Source organism: Canis aureus, chromosome 25, assembly GCF_053574225.1.
Source record: "Canis aureus isolate CA01 chromosome 25, VMU_Caureus_v.1.0, whole genome shotgun sequence".
NCBI classification, from domain to species: Eukaryota; Metazoa; Chordata; class Mammalia; order Carnivora; family Canidae; genus Canis; species Canis aureus.
The window spans coordinates 21,298,709-21,315,005 of NC_135635.1; the positions used below are offsets into that span (position 1 = coordinate 21,298,709).

At 37.1% G+C, this 16,297-nt stretch overlaps 1 protein-coding gene across 4 annotated transcripts in view; it reads left to right on the plus strand.

The window, feature by feature from the left end:
- The window catches only part of ITPR2 (inositol 1,4,5-trisphosphate receptor type 2), a 472,511-nt gene that overhangs the window by 195,452 nt on the left and 260,762 nt on the right, over positions 1-16,297 (plus strand). For all 4 annotated transcript variants that reach the window (XM_077870671.1, XM_077870669.1, XM_077870668.1 and 1 more), the window contains 4 exons: positions 11,456-11,545; positions 11,662-11,787; positions 14,787-14,909; positions 15,751-15,951. In XM_077870671.1, coding sequence (XP_077726797.1) covers positions 11,456-11,545; positions 11,662-11,787; positions 14,787-14,909; positions 15,751-15,951 — 540 coding nt within the window. The remainder of the gene's footprint in view (positions 1-11,455; positions 11,546-11,661; positions 11,788-14,786; positions 14,910-15,750; positions 15,952-16,297) is intronic.

Consider the following 16,297-nt stretch of genomic DNA (forward strand, 5'->3'; position numbering starts at 1 on the left):
TAGACTTTATTTTTAGAGCAGTTTTAGGTTTAGAGAAAAGTTGTGCACAAGGTGCAATGAATTTCCATATACTCTCCCCATTTTCATATTACCAACATCTTATAGTAATGTGGTACATTTCTTGCAATGGATAAGCCAATATTGATACATTACTATGTACTAAACTCCATAGTTTACTTTAGGTTCCACTATTTGTATTGTACAATTCTATGAGTTTCGACAAATACAATATAGTAATATCACACACAGTATCATACAGACTGGTTTCACTGTCCTGAAAATCCTCTGTGCTCTTCCTATTTGTCCTTCCCTTGTAAGCTCCTGAGTCCTGGAAACTGCTGATCTTTTTTCCGGTCTCTATAGTTTTGCATTCTCCAGAATGTTGTATGGCCTAATGGTTATGTAGCTTTTGCAGACTGGCTTCTTTCATTTAGCAATACACATTAGAGGCTCTTGTATATCCTTTTGTAACTTGCTAACTCATTTCTTTTTATCACTGAATAACACCTGATTGTTGGATGTACAGCAGCTTATCCATCACCTCTTGAAGGACATCTTGGTTGCTTCCAGTTTGGGCCCATTATAAATAAGGCTGCTATAAATATTAGTGTTGGTTTTGAGCTATTGTGTTTTTTTAACTTAGGCATGAGGGTTGAAATTGGGTATGTTTTCCTTCTTAGAGTATTTGTGATTACTTTGGTCTATTGCCCGGGGTCCCTGCTAGCCTGAGACCATGATGCTTTCTTCTCCTGCATCTGTCTGAAGGCAGGAATCTCAGGTTTAGCTCTCTGAATTTGATACTTGCTTAGAACAGACTTCATCTCTGAATTGTTGGCATTTACCTTCAGAAAACCTTATCATGGTGTCTTGAAGTTTAGAGTTCTGATTTGGCTTCAGCTGACTTTTTCTTTTTCTTTCTTGTAGATGGGTGGTGGAGTTTTGGACTCCTTTGTTTTCTGTGAGCCCAGAAATGTACTTAAGATAGGTTCTTTATCTAGGATGTAGCTGGTTTGTCATAGGAGGGCCATTTGCAGTTTTCCGGTGGCTACTCTTGCAGGAGTCCATGGAAATGTGTTTACTTAGATATTTAGTAATTTAAAAAAATATTATGAACTTAGATTCTTTGGAACTTTGTATGTGTCATTCCTCTGAGGATTTATGTGTAATCCAGAGGAAATGTCATTTGCTTCTGTGACATTGGATTGCTATACTTTTTGTAACCATGTTAAACAGTGTTTTGGGCTTGGGATCTTTGAAGCCCCTTTATTTGTGGGAATTCTAATCCCAAATCTTAAGTGAAAGTGGACTTGTCTTTGTATTCAGGAGAATTCTTATCCTTTTTTTTTTTTTCTTTTTTCTTTTTTTTTTTTTGGCTTTGACCAAGCCAAGGCTAAGCCAGGTACCCCTTTGTTCTTCTGTAGACCATATCTTTTCCTGGCTTATTCTGTGTATCTCCTCTAGGGATTTCTGGTTCCAAGGCACCTCATCTTGCTTGGGATTCAGGCTTTGTTTTTTTTCCATTGTGTGTGTGGGGGACATAATCAAACTCAGTATCCAGTTTATCAGATATGGACACATGCCCTCAGGGCTGGTTCTGCTTGAATCCAGTGCTTGACTACTGCTTGGAAATTTTGATGAATTTTTGTTTCTGGCCTCCATTTATTTCCTTTTCTTTAATAAAAAGGGATTTTTTAAACTAAAAAATGATATTTAAAAGATTTTATCTATCACTCTTAGATGCTGTATACTTGGAGAGGTTTCTCTGCAATTTTATTTTGTCATATTTGACAGTTCTGAAGTTTCCTTTGAAGTCTTAAAGACTTCTTCAGATTCTTCTTTATTTTGAGCCCACATATTTATCCTTTTAATGTCTCTTTACTGTTTCTGGGTTTGAAGCAATGTGGACCACCTGAACCACCTCTATTTGATTTCTGTTGTGTCTCTCTAGAGCAAAATCCTTCTTTTAAACATTCTGCCTAGAGTATAATTTTGGTTCCTTCACCATTATGCCATTGTAAGCCTTTGTACACACCTGAACTTCTCATTTCCTTTCTTATTCCCTTTTGATACCTGTAATCAGATCTAATGTTTGAGATATGCCTCTTGCCTCAAAGAATGAACACATAGAAAAGAATATGACAAAATGTCTGATTAAATACTGACCTATGTGGTGAGATGAGGGAGGAATCAGTGTGGGCTTGAGGACCTGGAGAAGGCTTCACTATTCTGAAGGGTTGGGAGGATTTATTTAGCTAATGTATTTAAGAGTAATAACAAGAGAATCAGAGTTCAACAAGAATAAGTGGCTTGTATATGAAGTGTCTGGAAATTGGGAGCCTCTGATAATTAAGTTATCTTGCAAAATTTAGTCTGGCAGAGCAAGAGACTAAAGGTGGGGACCAAGTAGGAGCCTCTTGCTTAAATTGAGTTGTGAGGTTATGCAAGCATGAACTAGGGTGGCAGCAGTAGAAACATATGCAAATAGGTAAATTGAGAAGCCTGGAAGATGGTACATTTATAATAGTTTAATATAAGGAGAAAAAAGTGAGAAACTACAAAGTTGCTGACTTGTACACAGCCAAATAATCTACACTTTGCAATGAACCAACTGCCAAAGATAGTGACAATTTATTGTAAACAGGATGAAATATGTCACAATGTCAATGGCAACAGCCAGTAGCAGGCAGCATGCACTCTAGCAGGCCAATACAGATAATACTCCTTTGTTGTTTAGTGAATCTTTACAAAGGCTCTAAACACAGAATGATTAGCATTGTTTTAAAACAGATCATAATGGTCTAACTTTGTGCCTGCTTAGATATCAGAAGACCAGATAACATTAATGTGATTTTCTTAAATGTGATTCTTCATCTTCACAATAAAAAATCTTTCCTATAACAAAAAATTTTTTTTTCTCAATGATAGGTTCTCTTTACTCTGGGCAATAAATATGAATAGACAATCTGTCTACTAATACTGGCAAGTCTCAGCATATGATCCAAAATTATCCTAATACTGTACTTGATCTCTTATAAATAGGGAGGAGGATGGGATGGATTTGGTCATCTAGTAAGCCCATTGCAACCTTGGCACCTATGAGCTTTATTACCTGTTATATATGATATATTTTTTTTTATTAAACTTATCTTCCCGGGCATTGAAAGACTATACCATCCTTGTTGAAAGATTAAAGGCTAGAGTATAACAATTTGATGGTATCAGTAGCATTGTTAATTTATCACATTCAAAAGGTGTTGAATTCTAAATAGAGAAAGAAAAGATTAACTCAGAAAATAATATCTGAATGGGTTAAGTCAGGATTACCATTTATGTTCATACAGCTCTTTATTAAGGGTTGAGAAGCTGGTCACTTGGGTACCATAGCATTTCTTTCTTTTTTTTATTTATTCATGAGACACACACACACAGAGAGAGAGAGAGAGAGAGAGAGAGAGAGAGAGAGGCAGAGACACAGGCCGAGGGAGAAGCAGGCTCCATGCAGGGAGCCCGATGCGGGACTCGATCCCGGGAATCCAGGATCACATCCCGGGTGGAAGGCAGGCGCTAAACCGCTGAGCCACCCAGGGATCCCCTATCATAGCATTTCTAAGAGACGTTCCCACTCATGTTATTTATTTTGGCTGTTAATTTTTCTTCACAATAATTCTGTGTCTGTATCTGTATGTCTGTATCTCTATGTTTATTTACTCACCTGTATTTGATTGCCTGCTTCTTTTTAAAAAGCTTACTTATACTCTCACTGATCTGGAGTCTAATGTTTGAGCTGCTTATCTAGTTTCTACTTTAGGGACTTTTTAGGGTTTTTGATTGGTTCTTTTTCACATCCATGCATTCTAGATTCATATCTGCCTGCTTAACTTCATATTTTTTTTTATTCTTTTAATGGATTTGAAATGTAAGGAATGGAATTAACTGAAAAATGTCCTTGGGAGCTCACTCTGGATTATATAGACAACAAGCTGGCTGGACTGTTTGTGGGGGTCAGGATGTGGAGTGTGGGAGGCAGTGTCTTTTCTTCTGAAAGGCTGTACAGCAGTTTGGCTTCTGATGGGATCTGTGGCTTCTACTCAGCAGGAGCTGTCCAATTTCTGAGGGCTCCATAGCTGGTGTTCCTGATAAATTCCTATAAACAATGGGCATCTAAATCCAGACAGCCTACTGCCTACTGCCCAAGAAGTTTGTGTGCACCTTCATTGGTAGGCTGCTCTCACACTTGCCCCATAAGAAGTTACTACAAGGTGGGGGTAGGAGCAGGTACTCAGAAATCTAGAGCCATGCTGGTGTTCAGCAGAGCACCCAGCACCTACTGTGGGATGATGGAAGGATGGGGAACACATGCCTTCTCTTGTTGGCACTTGGCTTGTAGTGTCCCCTATTCTCAATCAAGCTATCCTTTATTTTATTTATTTTTTATATTTTTTAAGATTTTATTTATTTATTTATTCATGAGAAACACACACACACACACACACAGAGAGAGAGAGAGAGAAGCAGAGACCTAGGCAGAGGGAGAAGCAGGCTCCATGCAGGAAGCCTGATATGGGACTTGATCCCAGCACTCTGGGATCATGCCCTGAGCCAAAGGCAGACTCTCAACCACTGAGCCGCCCAGGGGTCCCTCAAGCTATCCTTTATCTATGCTAAGTGACACTGTGGAGTCAACCTGAGCATGTGACAACCACAGAGGTGTCCACATGGTGTGAGAGACATTATTCCTCCCTTTATCTCTGTGATTATTTTAAACAGACTTAAAAGTCCTTGAAGATTTCTTGACTGTTTGCATTTCACTGGGAATCTTGTACTCTCATTATTGAGATTTCTTGTTGTCTTAGCATTAACTTTCCTCATAGGTATTTGGGTTTCATGCAGATTTATCTTAGTGAGAGAATGAATTTAATTCCTTCCTTTCTTCTCTCCCTCCTTTGCTTTACTTCCCTCCATTGCTTTTTCTCTATTTTTTTCTAGGCATACCTTCCTTGTCTCATGATTTTCTGTTACCTCCATAGGCTGTTATTATTTTTTTAATTTTTAAAATTTATTTTAGTTTTTTGAGAGAGAGCATGCATGAGCAGGGGAGGGAGGGTAGGGGCAAAGAGAGAGAGAGAGAATCTTAAGCAGGTTCCATACCCAGCGTGGAGCCCTACTTGTGCTCGATCTCATGGCCCTGAGATCATGACCTGTGTCAAAATCAAGAATCAGACACTGAACTGACTGAGCCACCCAGGTGCCCCATTCTATTATTTTTTAAAAGCAAAAACTGGTTTCCATTCTTTGCCTGCCACTTCTGATCTTTTTCCTTTGATAAAGGAAGCCGGCAAGAAGGCAGATCCCTCTAGAATATCTGCAGAGAAAAAGTGCTTTCCCAAGTGTTAGTACTTTGATTCTGCACAGCGAGGATAACAGTTCTACATAAACTTTGTTTCTTCAGCAAAACTTATGATTGACTAACTCTTGACAAAAGCAACTGGTAGAATGTTTAACCTTCATGGCTTGGTACAGATGGAGTCTGTGTGCTTTCGACAGAACATTCCTACATGACCTAATCATTGAGGGACACTGTGGTAATGGCATGAAGAACTTTAACCATTAATTTTGGAGCAGGCTTTCCTGAATTTTCCTTTTCTGAGATTTGTTTTCTTATCTCTGTTTTTCTTTTTTTAATTTTTGCCTCAGACTTCATTGTATATTGGTTTCATTTGTTTATATAACATTACATATCCCAGTCCTTTGCCTCTGAGCAAATGCTGATGAAGGTGATTGCTATAGATGAGTGTCATAAAAATAAGTCCTTTCACAGGACATACATCTGAAAGCTAATTTTTGATTTTGAGCCAAATGCTCCTTTTACACATCCTCATTCTATTTGGTTGTCATGCAAATTCTTAAATGTAGTGCTTGTACCTCCTGAATTTATTTCTTTAAATTGCTTACACTATAAGAATCTTTTCCTTTCTTGTCCTTTGGCCTACATTTAAAATTACTGCTGTTTTATGATAAACTTAGTATTTCTCTTCTTGTTATAAAAACAGTTACTGTCTCACTAATTTTTCTCCCACTTTGCCTTTTGTTTTCAATTTAATTTGTTAGTGAGGATTCTAAGTTCCTATATGGTTTCTTTTCCTCAGCAGATGGCTTATAAGAAAATTATAGAAGTTGATTCAGTCACATCAGAGCATGCAGATGTCATTAGACCAGGCATTAATATTTCTGTAATGATTGCTTGTTAAAGAGAGAGTCTAAAAAAAGGTGCTGATGCCTTTCTCTTAGATTCTGTATGGACAACATCCTTTTCACAGCTGTATTAGGGAGTGTTATGATATGATCGTCACTGGGGAAGCTTCTTTTACCTAACATATCAGGTATCAGACACAGTCTCTAAGGGCTCTATTATATTGCCGTTTTCATTTCCTGTACAATGCTTTGTTATTCTGTGTCACCCTGCTGACTAGAGAGTTGCCTATCCTTTCTATGTTTCCATATATAATACTGGTGAGGATTACATAAAAAAGTATTATATATTATATAAAGTATTATAAAAAATTGTTGTATGTTCCTGTATTGTAATGGGTTCCTGCTGCAATTTTATGAAAACAACTATGAGTTAACATTGAATATACTCATCATCAATATATTCCCTCTTTTCCTAATGTACTCTAGTGGCACACCCTTTTTTGGTACCTTATTTATCAGAGATACAGGTGGCTGAGAGACTTGAGATGTTTTCTAGGACATCTGATTAAACATCATCAAATACTAATTAAAATGATGTCAAGCCAGTCAGAATATTGCATTTGTCTTGAGACAAAGGGAGAGGAAAACAGGTTTGGGGTAAGGTTAGGAATATGTTTTTTCTCTCTAGAAAGGAAAGGATTTGGGCTTGAGCTGAGGGAAGTCTGGAGGGAAGTTACCTGCCAGAAATGGTGGACACCACCTCTTCTGCACATTGTAGATCTTGGGCTAAGCAGCCTTAGATGCCAAATAGGGGAAGCAGAGACTGTTAACCATGACTCCATATTTGTCCAAATTAGCTTTGCATACAAGATCAGATAAGTAGATCTAGGGTGATTTTAGGGCTCTGCAACCCTCTAGGTATCTTCCTAAATGACTGGTATATGATGTCACTCTTAGATGAGAGAGAGAAAAAAATATCATTCCACAGTGAGGTTATCATTCAGTTATCTGAAGGAAGTGATATTTTTTATGAAGAGCTTCAACTAAATTATAATCTAATTGGTGAATCAAATATACAAGATGGATTATTGCATTTTCATTCATGTTTTGGAAGAAGATGGGAAGGGAAAAGGAAGGCTTTTGACATCCAAATTTGGGAAGATGGTGATTGGTAAGTGATGCCACTGATGGAGTTGAATAATGGTTACAGGAAGAGAAGGCTAGGGATACAGATGGTGAGCAGAATGCTTTGCAGTCTTGCTAACTTGACAACATTGCTGAGGAAGGACATCCTTTGACTTCATTGGGGTGGGGACAAAGAGAAGACATGCACTGAGCTATTTTAATCATGCAGCTGCAGATGCAGGCAGTTCTACATTGTAGGATTTGGAACGCCTTTTTTTTTTTTTTTTTTTTTTTTAAATAAGCATTGCCCTTGTTTAAATTAAGGAGCCAGATTCCATTAATTGGTGCCAATATTTAGTTCACCATATAGCTCATACAGTATCACCTTTATGATTTTTGCTACTCGTATAAAAAAGTCTGCTTGACTGATGCAAAATAAATTTGGGGGTGGGTAGCTATATTCAGAACCAGTATTTGTTTAGGTATTCACTCTTTGAGTCTCTGCCTAGAACTCTGTTACCTATCCAATTTCTGGACTCTTCTAGAAATATCTAGACTCTTCTAAACTATTCTTGCTATATTGTTTTGGAACCTACCGTTTTATGTTGCAGTAAATGCTATGCAATTAAAAATCTAACTGCCTCTATGAAATCACTGAACTAAGCAGTTTCCTATATTCCATTAGAGGAAATAAGGTCAAATTCTTCCAGATGATAGGAAATAATAATAATAAAGTGCAAATGCTTTTGGAGTGCCATATCTATTCTTCATCACTGTTATCAGAAAGATAATTTGGGTATTTACTATATGCATAGCACTGTTCTCAGTGTTACACATTTTTTTTGGAGCCTGCTTTGCTCTGGGACTTGGCATAAGTTACACTTCTGCATTTTGTACTTCACTAAAATTTTGACGTTAGGACGAAGACAGGGCTTTGTAGATTTGGCCATTGATCTAAGATCAAAGTTACATAAAATATAAAAAATATAATCACTCTTTGCCCTTTCTGGAGGAAAACTTTTGGAACACCTTTACTTAGAGTATTTTGGCATCAAAATAAAATAAAACCTAACCATAATTATGTAGTTTACATATTTCTTAAATTCCCCTGATCTGCTTTGGAATCATCCAGATGTTCTGTAGGTTAATATTTTTGTTCCGTTTAATTACATTGAATTATTTTCTGAAATTAAAAGGGGCTGCTTATTGAATTCTCCAGTGATGCCTAGTTTTGTTGACTGCTGGCAATTTTAAATTAAAATAATTATTCTTCATAATTCCCATACTTACGAAGTTTAGAATTGCCTGTATCTTCTGGGCTGTACTAAAGAGCATAGCTTTTTGTAATGCAGTACATTTTGCCTGAGATTACTTTTCTTAGAACAAGACAGTTGCTTTTTCTTCAGGTCATTGTTTGAAAAATGGACTTAAATATATCTGCCAAAACTTTGCCTGTATTTTCAACTGATTTTTTTTTTAAAGGTGACATATATCAGAAACATCTCTTCACTGTAGGAGCTTTGTAAATCTTTAGACTTGGTAATATCTTAATCCTGGTTTATAGTACAAAGTTGGTTTTCTTTAATATTTCTTTTCTTCCAGAAAAAAAAATGAACATGGCCTTTTAAAATTTCAACCTCCACCTTTGTGATCAGAAAAAAAGGAAATTTAATTATATTTCTAGCTTTTGCAATTTCTACTTCTCATCAATAATTTTTGCTATCAGATAGAACCCTATTTATCTCATTCTCTGACCCCCTGGCTTTTTCTATCTACATAGTTTCCATCTATATCAGCACTTGGGCTCCTTCCCTCTTCTGCACTGGCTTCTCTTACATATGTAGCTTTATACCTTTTTCTATAACCTTCTAGGATTCGCCTAGTGTTTGTTGTCTTGCAGACAATCTCTTGCATTCCTTTTTTCTCTTTTATTTACCTGTGGTGGAGGCTGGACTGCTTTCCTTTCCCTCCTAGAATTTGTCAAGATAGATAGGTGACATAATTCTGGACTCCCAACAGTAACACTGTGAATGTTCTCAGATTCATATTCTTCACTTTTTGCAGTTCCAATTTTGTTGAGTTAAAGACACAAGGTGGTCAGAAAGGTAGAAAATAATCTTGAAGACTATTGTGGCATGATAAAACAGAGAGAGGTTTAAAGAAAATGATAGTGAATTACAGAATCAAATGCTAAATAAAGTGTTGGTCACTATGAGTCATTAGCACATAAAACACTTTTAATACAGTTTGGTAGAGAGTATTCTTTTGAGAAATCGAGTGGGGCCATAGTCTGAGATGCAGGACTACTTCTTCCAAGGATGGGAAATACTACTGAAAAATCCTTGGTTAGCCTCCACTTAGCCATATTTTTAAAGAGGTGAGAAACCATCTCTAGAGAGCAGAAACCATCCATTTATGCACAGGAAACAGAGATGAAGCAGGGAGGGGAGGCAGGGAAGATGGATTTGAAAAATGCCTGCATCAAAAGTTTTTTTCCTCTGAGACATAACAGGGAAGGTAAGTGTGTAGATGGTACTGGAATTTCAGGTAGGAAAGAGGCAATATTTGCTTGGACAGAAGCAAAGATGAATACAAAGCTTACTGAGGAGTGGTGATGGGTCACCACCATTCAAGTCACTCTACTTGAAGCCTTGCATCAGAATTCCTTGACTAGCATGGTTAGTTTTGTGGGGTTTTTTTTGTTTTGTTTTGTTTTGTTTTTATTTCTTGGTTTCTATTCATTTTGTGATTTGTCATGGAAACAGCTTGGGGCAAATTAAATTACATTGATTGGCTTTGCATATTTTTGCTACTTTTCCCTGAGCTTAGATTGGGGTCCCCTTTAACTGTGAGAACCAACACCATCAACATAGTCAGGAGTTTAGTGTGTTTTTGACTAAAGTTGGACTTGACATTGATCCCAATGCCATTTTGTACATGTTGTCAGTCAGGAAAGCAATCAGGTCCCACTCTACTAATTGCCCTCTCTCTTGCAACATCTACTGGCTGCTCTTGCCATTCTCTGTACACTATTATGTGTGCTCTTTCTGCAATACTTTTGGCTAAAGGGACTTCTTCACCTAACAAGTGCCCCTTTCCCCCCACATGTCTCTCATACTTAAATAAATAGTTTTCATCTTTCAAGACCTTGGCTTCATCTTGACCTCCTTCATAAAGCTGTCTGAAGATAGAGCTATTCTCTCTTTCTCTCTCTGAATAGTGAATTCTGCTCAATTCAAATCTTTATGTTCATATTTCTCCCAGCTTTTTTTAGTTAGACTATAATTTTCTTGTGGGAAGGACTGCATATCTTATTTCTTTTAGATCCACTCACCTTTGTCTAGTACCAGGCATGTATTAAGTCTTAATAAATGCTCATGTATTAAATTATTTGTAATGTGTTTCATTTTTACCCAGTGATTATAAGAGTTGATATTTAAGATATGTCACTCCCTATATTTGTTTTTTATTGTACTGCTACAGATAGTGGTTGGTACAATGAAATATTTTTAGTGTTTCAGGACCTCTTAATAAGCTTTATTAATTTAGTAATTTAAAATCTTATTTTTAATTTAAATTTTATTTTCCTTTCTTCATTTTCCTGGTTCTGTACATGCTTGGCTGGCCCTAAGCCATGACTTTTAAGGATGTCATGGTAACCTGGCAGAGAATTCTTGGGTTAAAGTGTTCTTTCCTTCCATCCCTGAAATGTTTTTTCAGCTGTTATGATATGCTTCTTCACCTTTTTTTTCCCCTGTAGTTTATCCCTGATGATAAAATTACACATTTTTCCCCTGGATTTTTACTATTCCTTCTCCTCTAGGCAACATAAAGCAATGATATGTCTGATATATTTAGCATAAAGTTATGTGTAATAACTTTTACTTTTTGACTTAACTCATTAATTATTAGTAATACTGCTTATGTTATAATTTGGTTATTATTGGGAAATGGTAATTGGCATGACTTATTCAAGCCAAGGAGCTCTTTATGTGATAAAAAATGTACAAAGGAAATACTTAATTTGAATAATAAATTACAAAATAATTATAAAACATATTTATTATTTATTAAACAGTAAATATATTTATCACAAAACTACATGTGAGATAAAAATACATACTTGTGTTTGTTTTAGGAATCAAGCATTTTGAGTCCGGTGCAGGATGGAACAAGGAAACCTCAGATTGACAGCAATAAAAGCAATAACTACCGGATTGTAAAGGAGGTTAGCATGTGTCAGATATTTTTATTGGGTTTATATTTGCATGGCAAATAATTTTTGTTTGTGTATTCTATTTAATATCGTATTCCTTATATTTAATGCTTTTCTTATTTTTAAAGATTTTGATTAGACTAAGTAAACTCTGTGTACAGAATAAAAAGTGTCGGAATCAACATCAACGATTACTGAAAAACATGGGAGCTCATTCGGTGGTATTGGATCTTCTGAAGATTCCCTATGAAAAGGTTAGTGGTTGGTAACTTTTTTAAAAAAAATTTATTTTGATATTATCTCAAATATATAGCAAAGTTATGAGAATTTTTTCCCTGAACTGCTTGGAAGTCAGTCACCAAATTGATCAGCCCTGAGCCCTTTGGCATGTGGTTCCTACAAAACGGAAGCTCTTCTTTCTGCATAACCGTGTGACAACCTTCCAGCTCAGGAAAGAGCACTGACACTTTGCTGCCACTTAATCCTCAGGTGCTGGTCACATTTCTCTCATCATCTCAACTGTGTCCTGTTTGACAAAAAGACCCGCTTCAGAAATAGGCGCTGTTTGGTTGTCATGTCTGTTATCTCCTCATGCTGGAGCTTTTATGACATTGACACTTTTGAAGACAGACCAGCTCTTTTGAAGATTGTTCCTTAATTTGGACCGACTAATGTTTCCTCAGCTATGCATCATTGGCAGGAACATAACAGAAGTGAGGCTAAGTTCTTCCACCACTTCCTATCAGGAGGCACATGATTTTGATTTTGATCTCATTACTCTTGGTGTTTACTTTGATCACTTGATTAAGGTGGTGTCTTCCAGAATTCTCCACTGTGAAGTACTCATTTTCCCTTGGTAATTAATGAGTATTTTGTGATGAGGTTCTTAGAAACTAAGTAAATATCCCATTCTTCACCAAACTTTTGACTTATTTATTTTAATCTGTATGAACTTTTGGATGCTCATTTTATTCCATCGGTTGCAGTAGGCTTCTCTAATTATCTGTGTATTCTTAGATCATCCTCAGTCTGCCCAGTGGCATCCCTTTGAGCTAGCTTCTTTGCCCTCTAACATGCACCTCATTCTTTGAGTAGTTGCTTGGTTTTTGCACATTAAGATGTTTCAGAGTCACCTTGCGTTTCCTTGCTCCAACCCTGCAGTCAGCCATTTCTTTAAGTGGCCCTGGTTGTGTTTGAGGGAGAACAACAAGTAGAAGCAAAGTTCTGAGAACTAAGGGTACTTACTGCTTTTGGGGTTTAGTCTTTCTAGGCCTTCTAAGTAGACAAAGCCAGGGAACATATGTGTGTGTGTTGAAATAGCTATTCATTTGTTAATACTGTAAATAGCTAATCTTCCATCACTGCTGCTACCTACTGCTCCATATGGACACACTCTGCCTCTCATTCAGGCTCTGACAGCCCCAGGGTGGATGCCCTCTTTATTTCTCAGGTGCCACCGTGCCATGCCAGGGCTCTCTGCTGGTGCAGATGTTCTCCCCCACTTGGACTTTCGCTCCTTGAATGAGATTGCTCCCTGATTCAGCTACTTTTTAACACGTAAACTTGTAAATTCTACCCTTCCTTAGGTGGCATAATTCATTCTGTGGCACAGAATAAAATAAAAGAATTATTGAAAGGCAACGAAAGGTATTAAATCCTCAGCATTGATCATCCAAATTATTCCATCTTTGATATTGTCCCATTCGCATTGCACACGTGATCAAATCCCTTCTAATAATATAACTTAGCATTCAGTATTTTGCTACTACATTATGTTTATAGATTCACTCAGTTTTAATAACTGGATTGTTCAGAAACAAAAAATGAATAAGAGGAGAATGTCAAAGAAATGTCAAATATCGTAGATCTGGCCCTGGTGTTCTCCTGTGTTGGCCAGCTTTTCAGTGGGAATTGAGTATTCCTATTGCTGAAGTCTCTTTGAGGATAGTAGATTTTGAATTGAAATCTCCTATTCTGAAGTTAGGAATGAAGTTTTTGGTGTCATTTACTCATCTAGTTAAATCATCCCTATTTTAAATGTGAGAAAATGGGTCTATTAATGATCTTAGGCTGTTTGTTTAGTTATAGATGACATAAATTATAGACTCTCAAATTAGGAAAAATAGAAAACATTGTTTTTTGAAACTAGTACTCAAAACATGAGTCCGTTTTATATCTCTGACACTGACTACATGACAAATTGAATAATCAACTACTCAGGAAAAATTTAGATGGTTTCAGTGATATTGTTGAAAGACTACTATTTAGAAGAGAACTTGGCAACCTTTGTGAATTTTGAGACTTAGAATTTCTTATTGAGATTTCTGTAATTGAATGATACTGTTATGGGAGTTTGGAAAATGAGAGTGAATAAGGAAAACAACTTACAAGTACATGTGTTCACAAAGAAGGGGACCTAGAAAGATTGGCATATAGAGGATATGAAAAAGCAAAGGGGAAAAAGAAAAAAAAAGAGGTGGAAATATACAAGGTAAATAGCAAAAGGCAAGGGTGTGGGGGGGGAGGGGAATGGTCCAGTTGAGATAAGGTCAGAAATATATCTAAAGAAAGAAATTTACCAGGGGGAGGGGGAATAGAGGAAAAGTGAGTGGAGAGAAGAAAGAGACTAGGGACAAGGCAAGAGAATGAGGGATGATGGATGCTGGGAAAAGCAGTAGGAAGGGAAGAGTTTGAGAAGGAAGGGGATCTAGAAGGTAGAGAAAGAGGAGAAAACAAGAAACAGGAAAATCCAGATATGTGGAAATACTGGGAAATAGAACAAGTCCAAGAGAAGGGAGGGATGAGAAGGATAGGGGTGAAGCCGAGGAGGGAGGGCAGAGAGTAGGGGCCAGAGAGAGGGAGAAAGGCAGGACAGATGAGCTATGGGTGCAGAGGTGGGGAAGGAAGATGCAGCTATGGGAAGACCTGGGAGAATGTAGTGGATAAGCAGAGATGTTGGGGAGAAAGAGAGAAAGTGAAACAAAGAGAACAAAGAGGGGTTGAGAGTGGAACACAACAGGTAGTAGAAAGAGAAATAAAGAGAAGGTGAGAAACATCTAGAAGACAGTGGGGATGGGGGAGGCCAGAGAGGTCATAGGGGAAAGTGTAGAAATAGAAAGGGCACACGGGAGGGGGAGAATAACACAGTAGCAGACAGAAAAAGAGTACATGTGGGAAAGAATATACTTTTTCATAATATTTGGTATTATGGTCTGTTTGTTTCTCTGTATCATCGCTACTCTTTCACTTACAGAACGATGAAAAGATGAACGAAGTGATGAATCTGGCCCACACATTCCTGCAGAATTTCTGTCGAGGAAATCCCCAGAACCAAGTTCTCCTTCATAAACATCTGAATTTGTTTCTAACTCCTGGTGTAAGTATTTTAGTGACTCCTACTGTTTATAGTGTCTATTAGATTTGTTTTAGCAGCATCGATGAATGGAATTTTATTAGTCTTTCCCACCTTATCTTTTTCCTTGAAGGAATTCTCTCCCTAAAAGTGGATATGTTTTATTTCCATTAAGGAGGCATTCACAGAAACTTGAAATATTACATGAATTTTACCTGCAAGTGACAACTTTCTTTATATGTACATAGTTTAATGTTAGGGAAAAAAATGTGATAGAACAAAGAACAGCTGCAATGCCATGAGTGAGATAAATGTAGAAAACTCAAAAGTAGAGGTAACTGTAAAAGTGCGTCAGTGGATACTAGGGAAGAGCTAACTTTGAGTAATAGATAATCTCAAGAATACCATTGTCATCGTGTTGACCTTTATGATAAACTCCTTTTTCCAACTAAATTCCTTTGTGAGCTCCGTGTGCTTTTTTCTTTGTTTGTTTGTTTTTTTTTTTAAGACTTCATTTATTTATTTGAGAGAGAGCAAGAGAGTGAGAGAGATCACAGAGGGGGAGGGAGAAGCAGACTCACAGCTGAGCAGGGAGCCCAATGTGGGGCTTGATACCAGGACCCTGAGATCATGACCTGAGCCGAAGGCAGAGACACTTAACTGACTGAGCCACCCAGGCACCCCAGCTCAGTTTGCTTTTAATGGTGAATGATTTCATTGCATTTTGTAGAAAGCTTGCCCAGGAAACTCACTATGGCTTTGCATAAAATATAAAACTGATCCCAAGCAGGGAAATGAATCTAAATACTGGAAAATAGAAAATTGATCTTGTCAGAATTACAAGGGCACAATCCTCTCTGCTTAGCTCCTTGAAGCAGAAACCATGCGGCACATCTTCATGAACAATTACCATCTCTGCAATGAGATCAGCGAGAGAGTGGTGCAGCACTTTGTGCACTGCATCGAGACACACGGTCGCCATGTGGAGTACCTGAGGTTCTTGCAAACGATTGTAAAAGCAGATGGCAAATATGTGAAGAAATGCCAGGATATGGTAATGACAGAGGTATGTTCTCAGTTTGCATTTTAACAGCTACACATACATAATGTGCTCATGTATGTGTTTTCTGTTAATCTATAGTGTTTAAAAAAAAAAAAACCCACAACATAGGTTTGGAAAATAATTTAGTTCCAGTGACTTAAGCAACAAGTATATTTTGTTGAAATCTAGTGAAGTAACATACCATTAAGTTGATTGTATAATATTCTGAGTTTACTTTTCTTTTTGATCCTTAATGAATTTGTGTACTTTAATTATCAAGATTCTATGAAATGTTATAAGTGCGAATGCAAGTGACACATTTTATACTTTAAAATTTTCAGTATGTAACAGGATGTTTTATTTGTTTAAT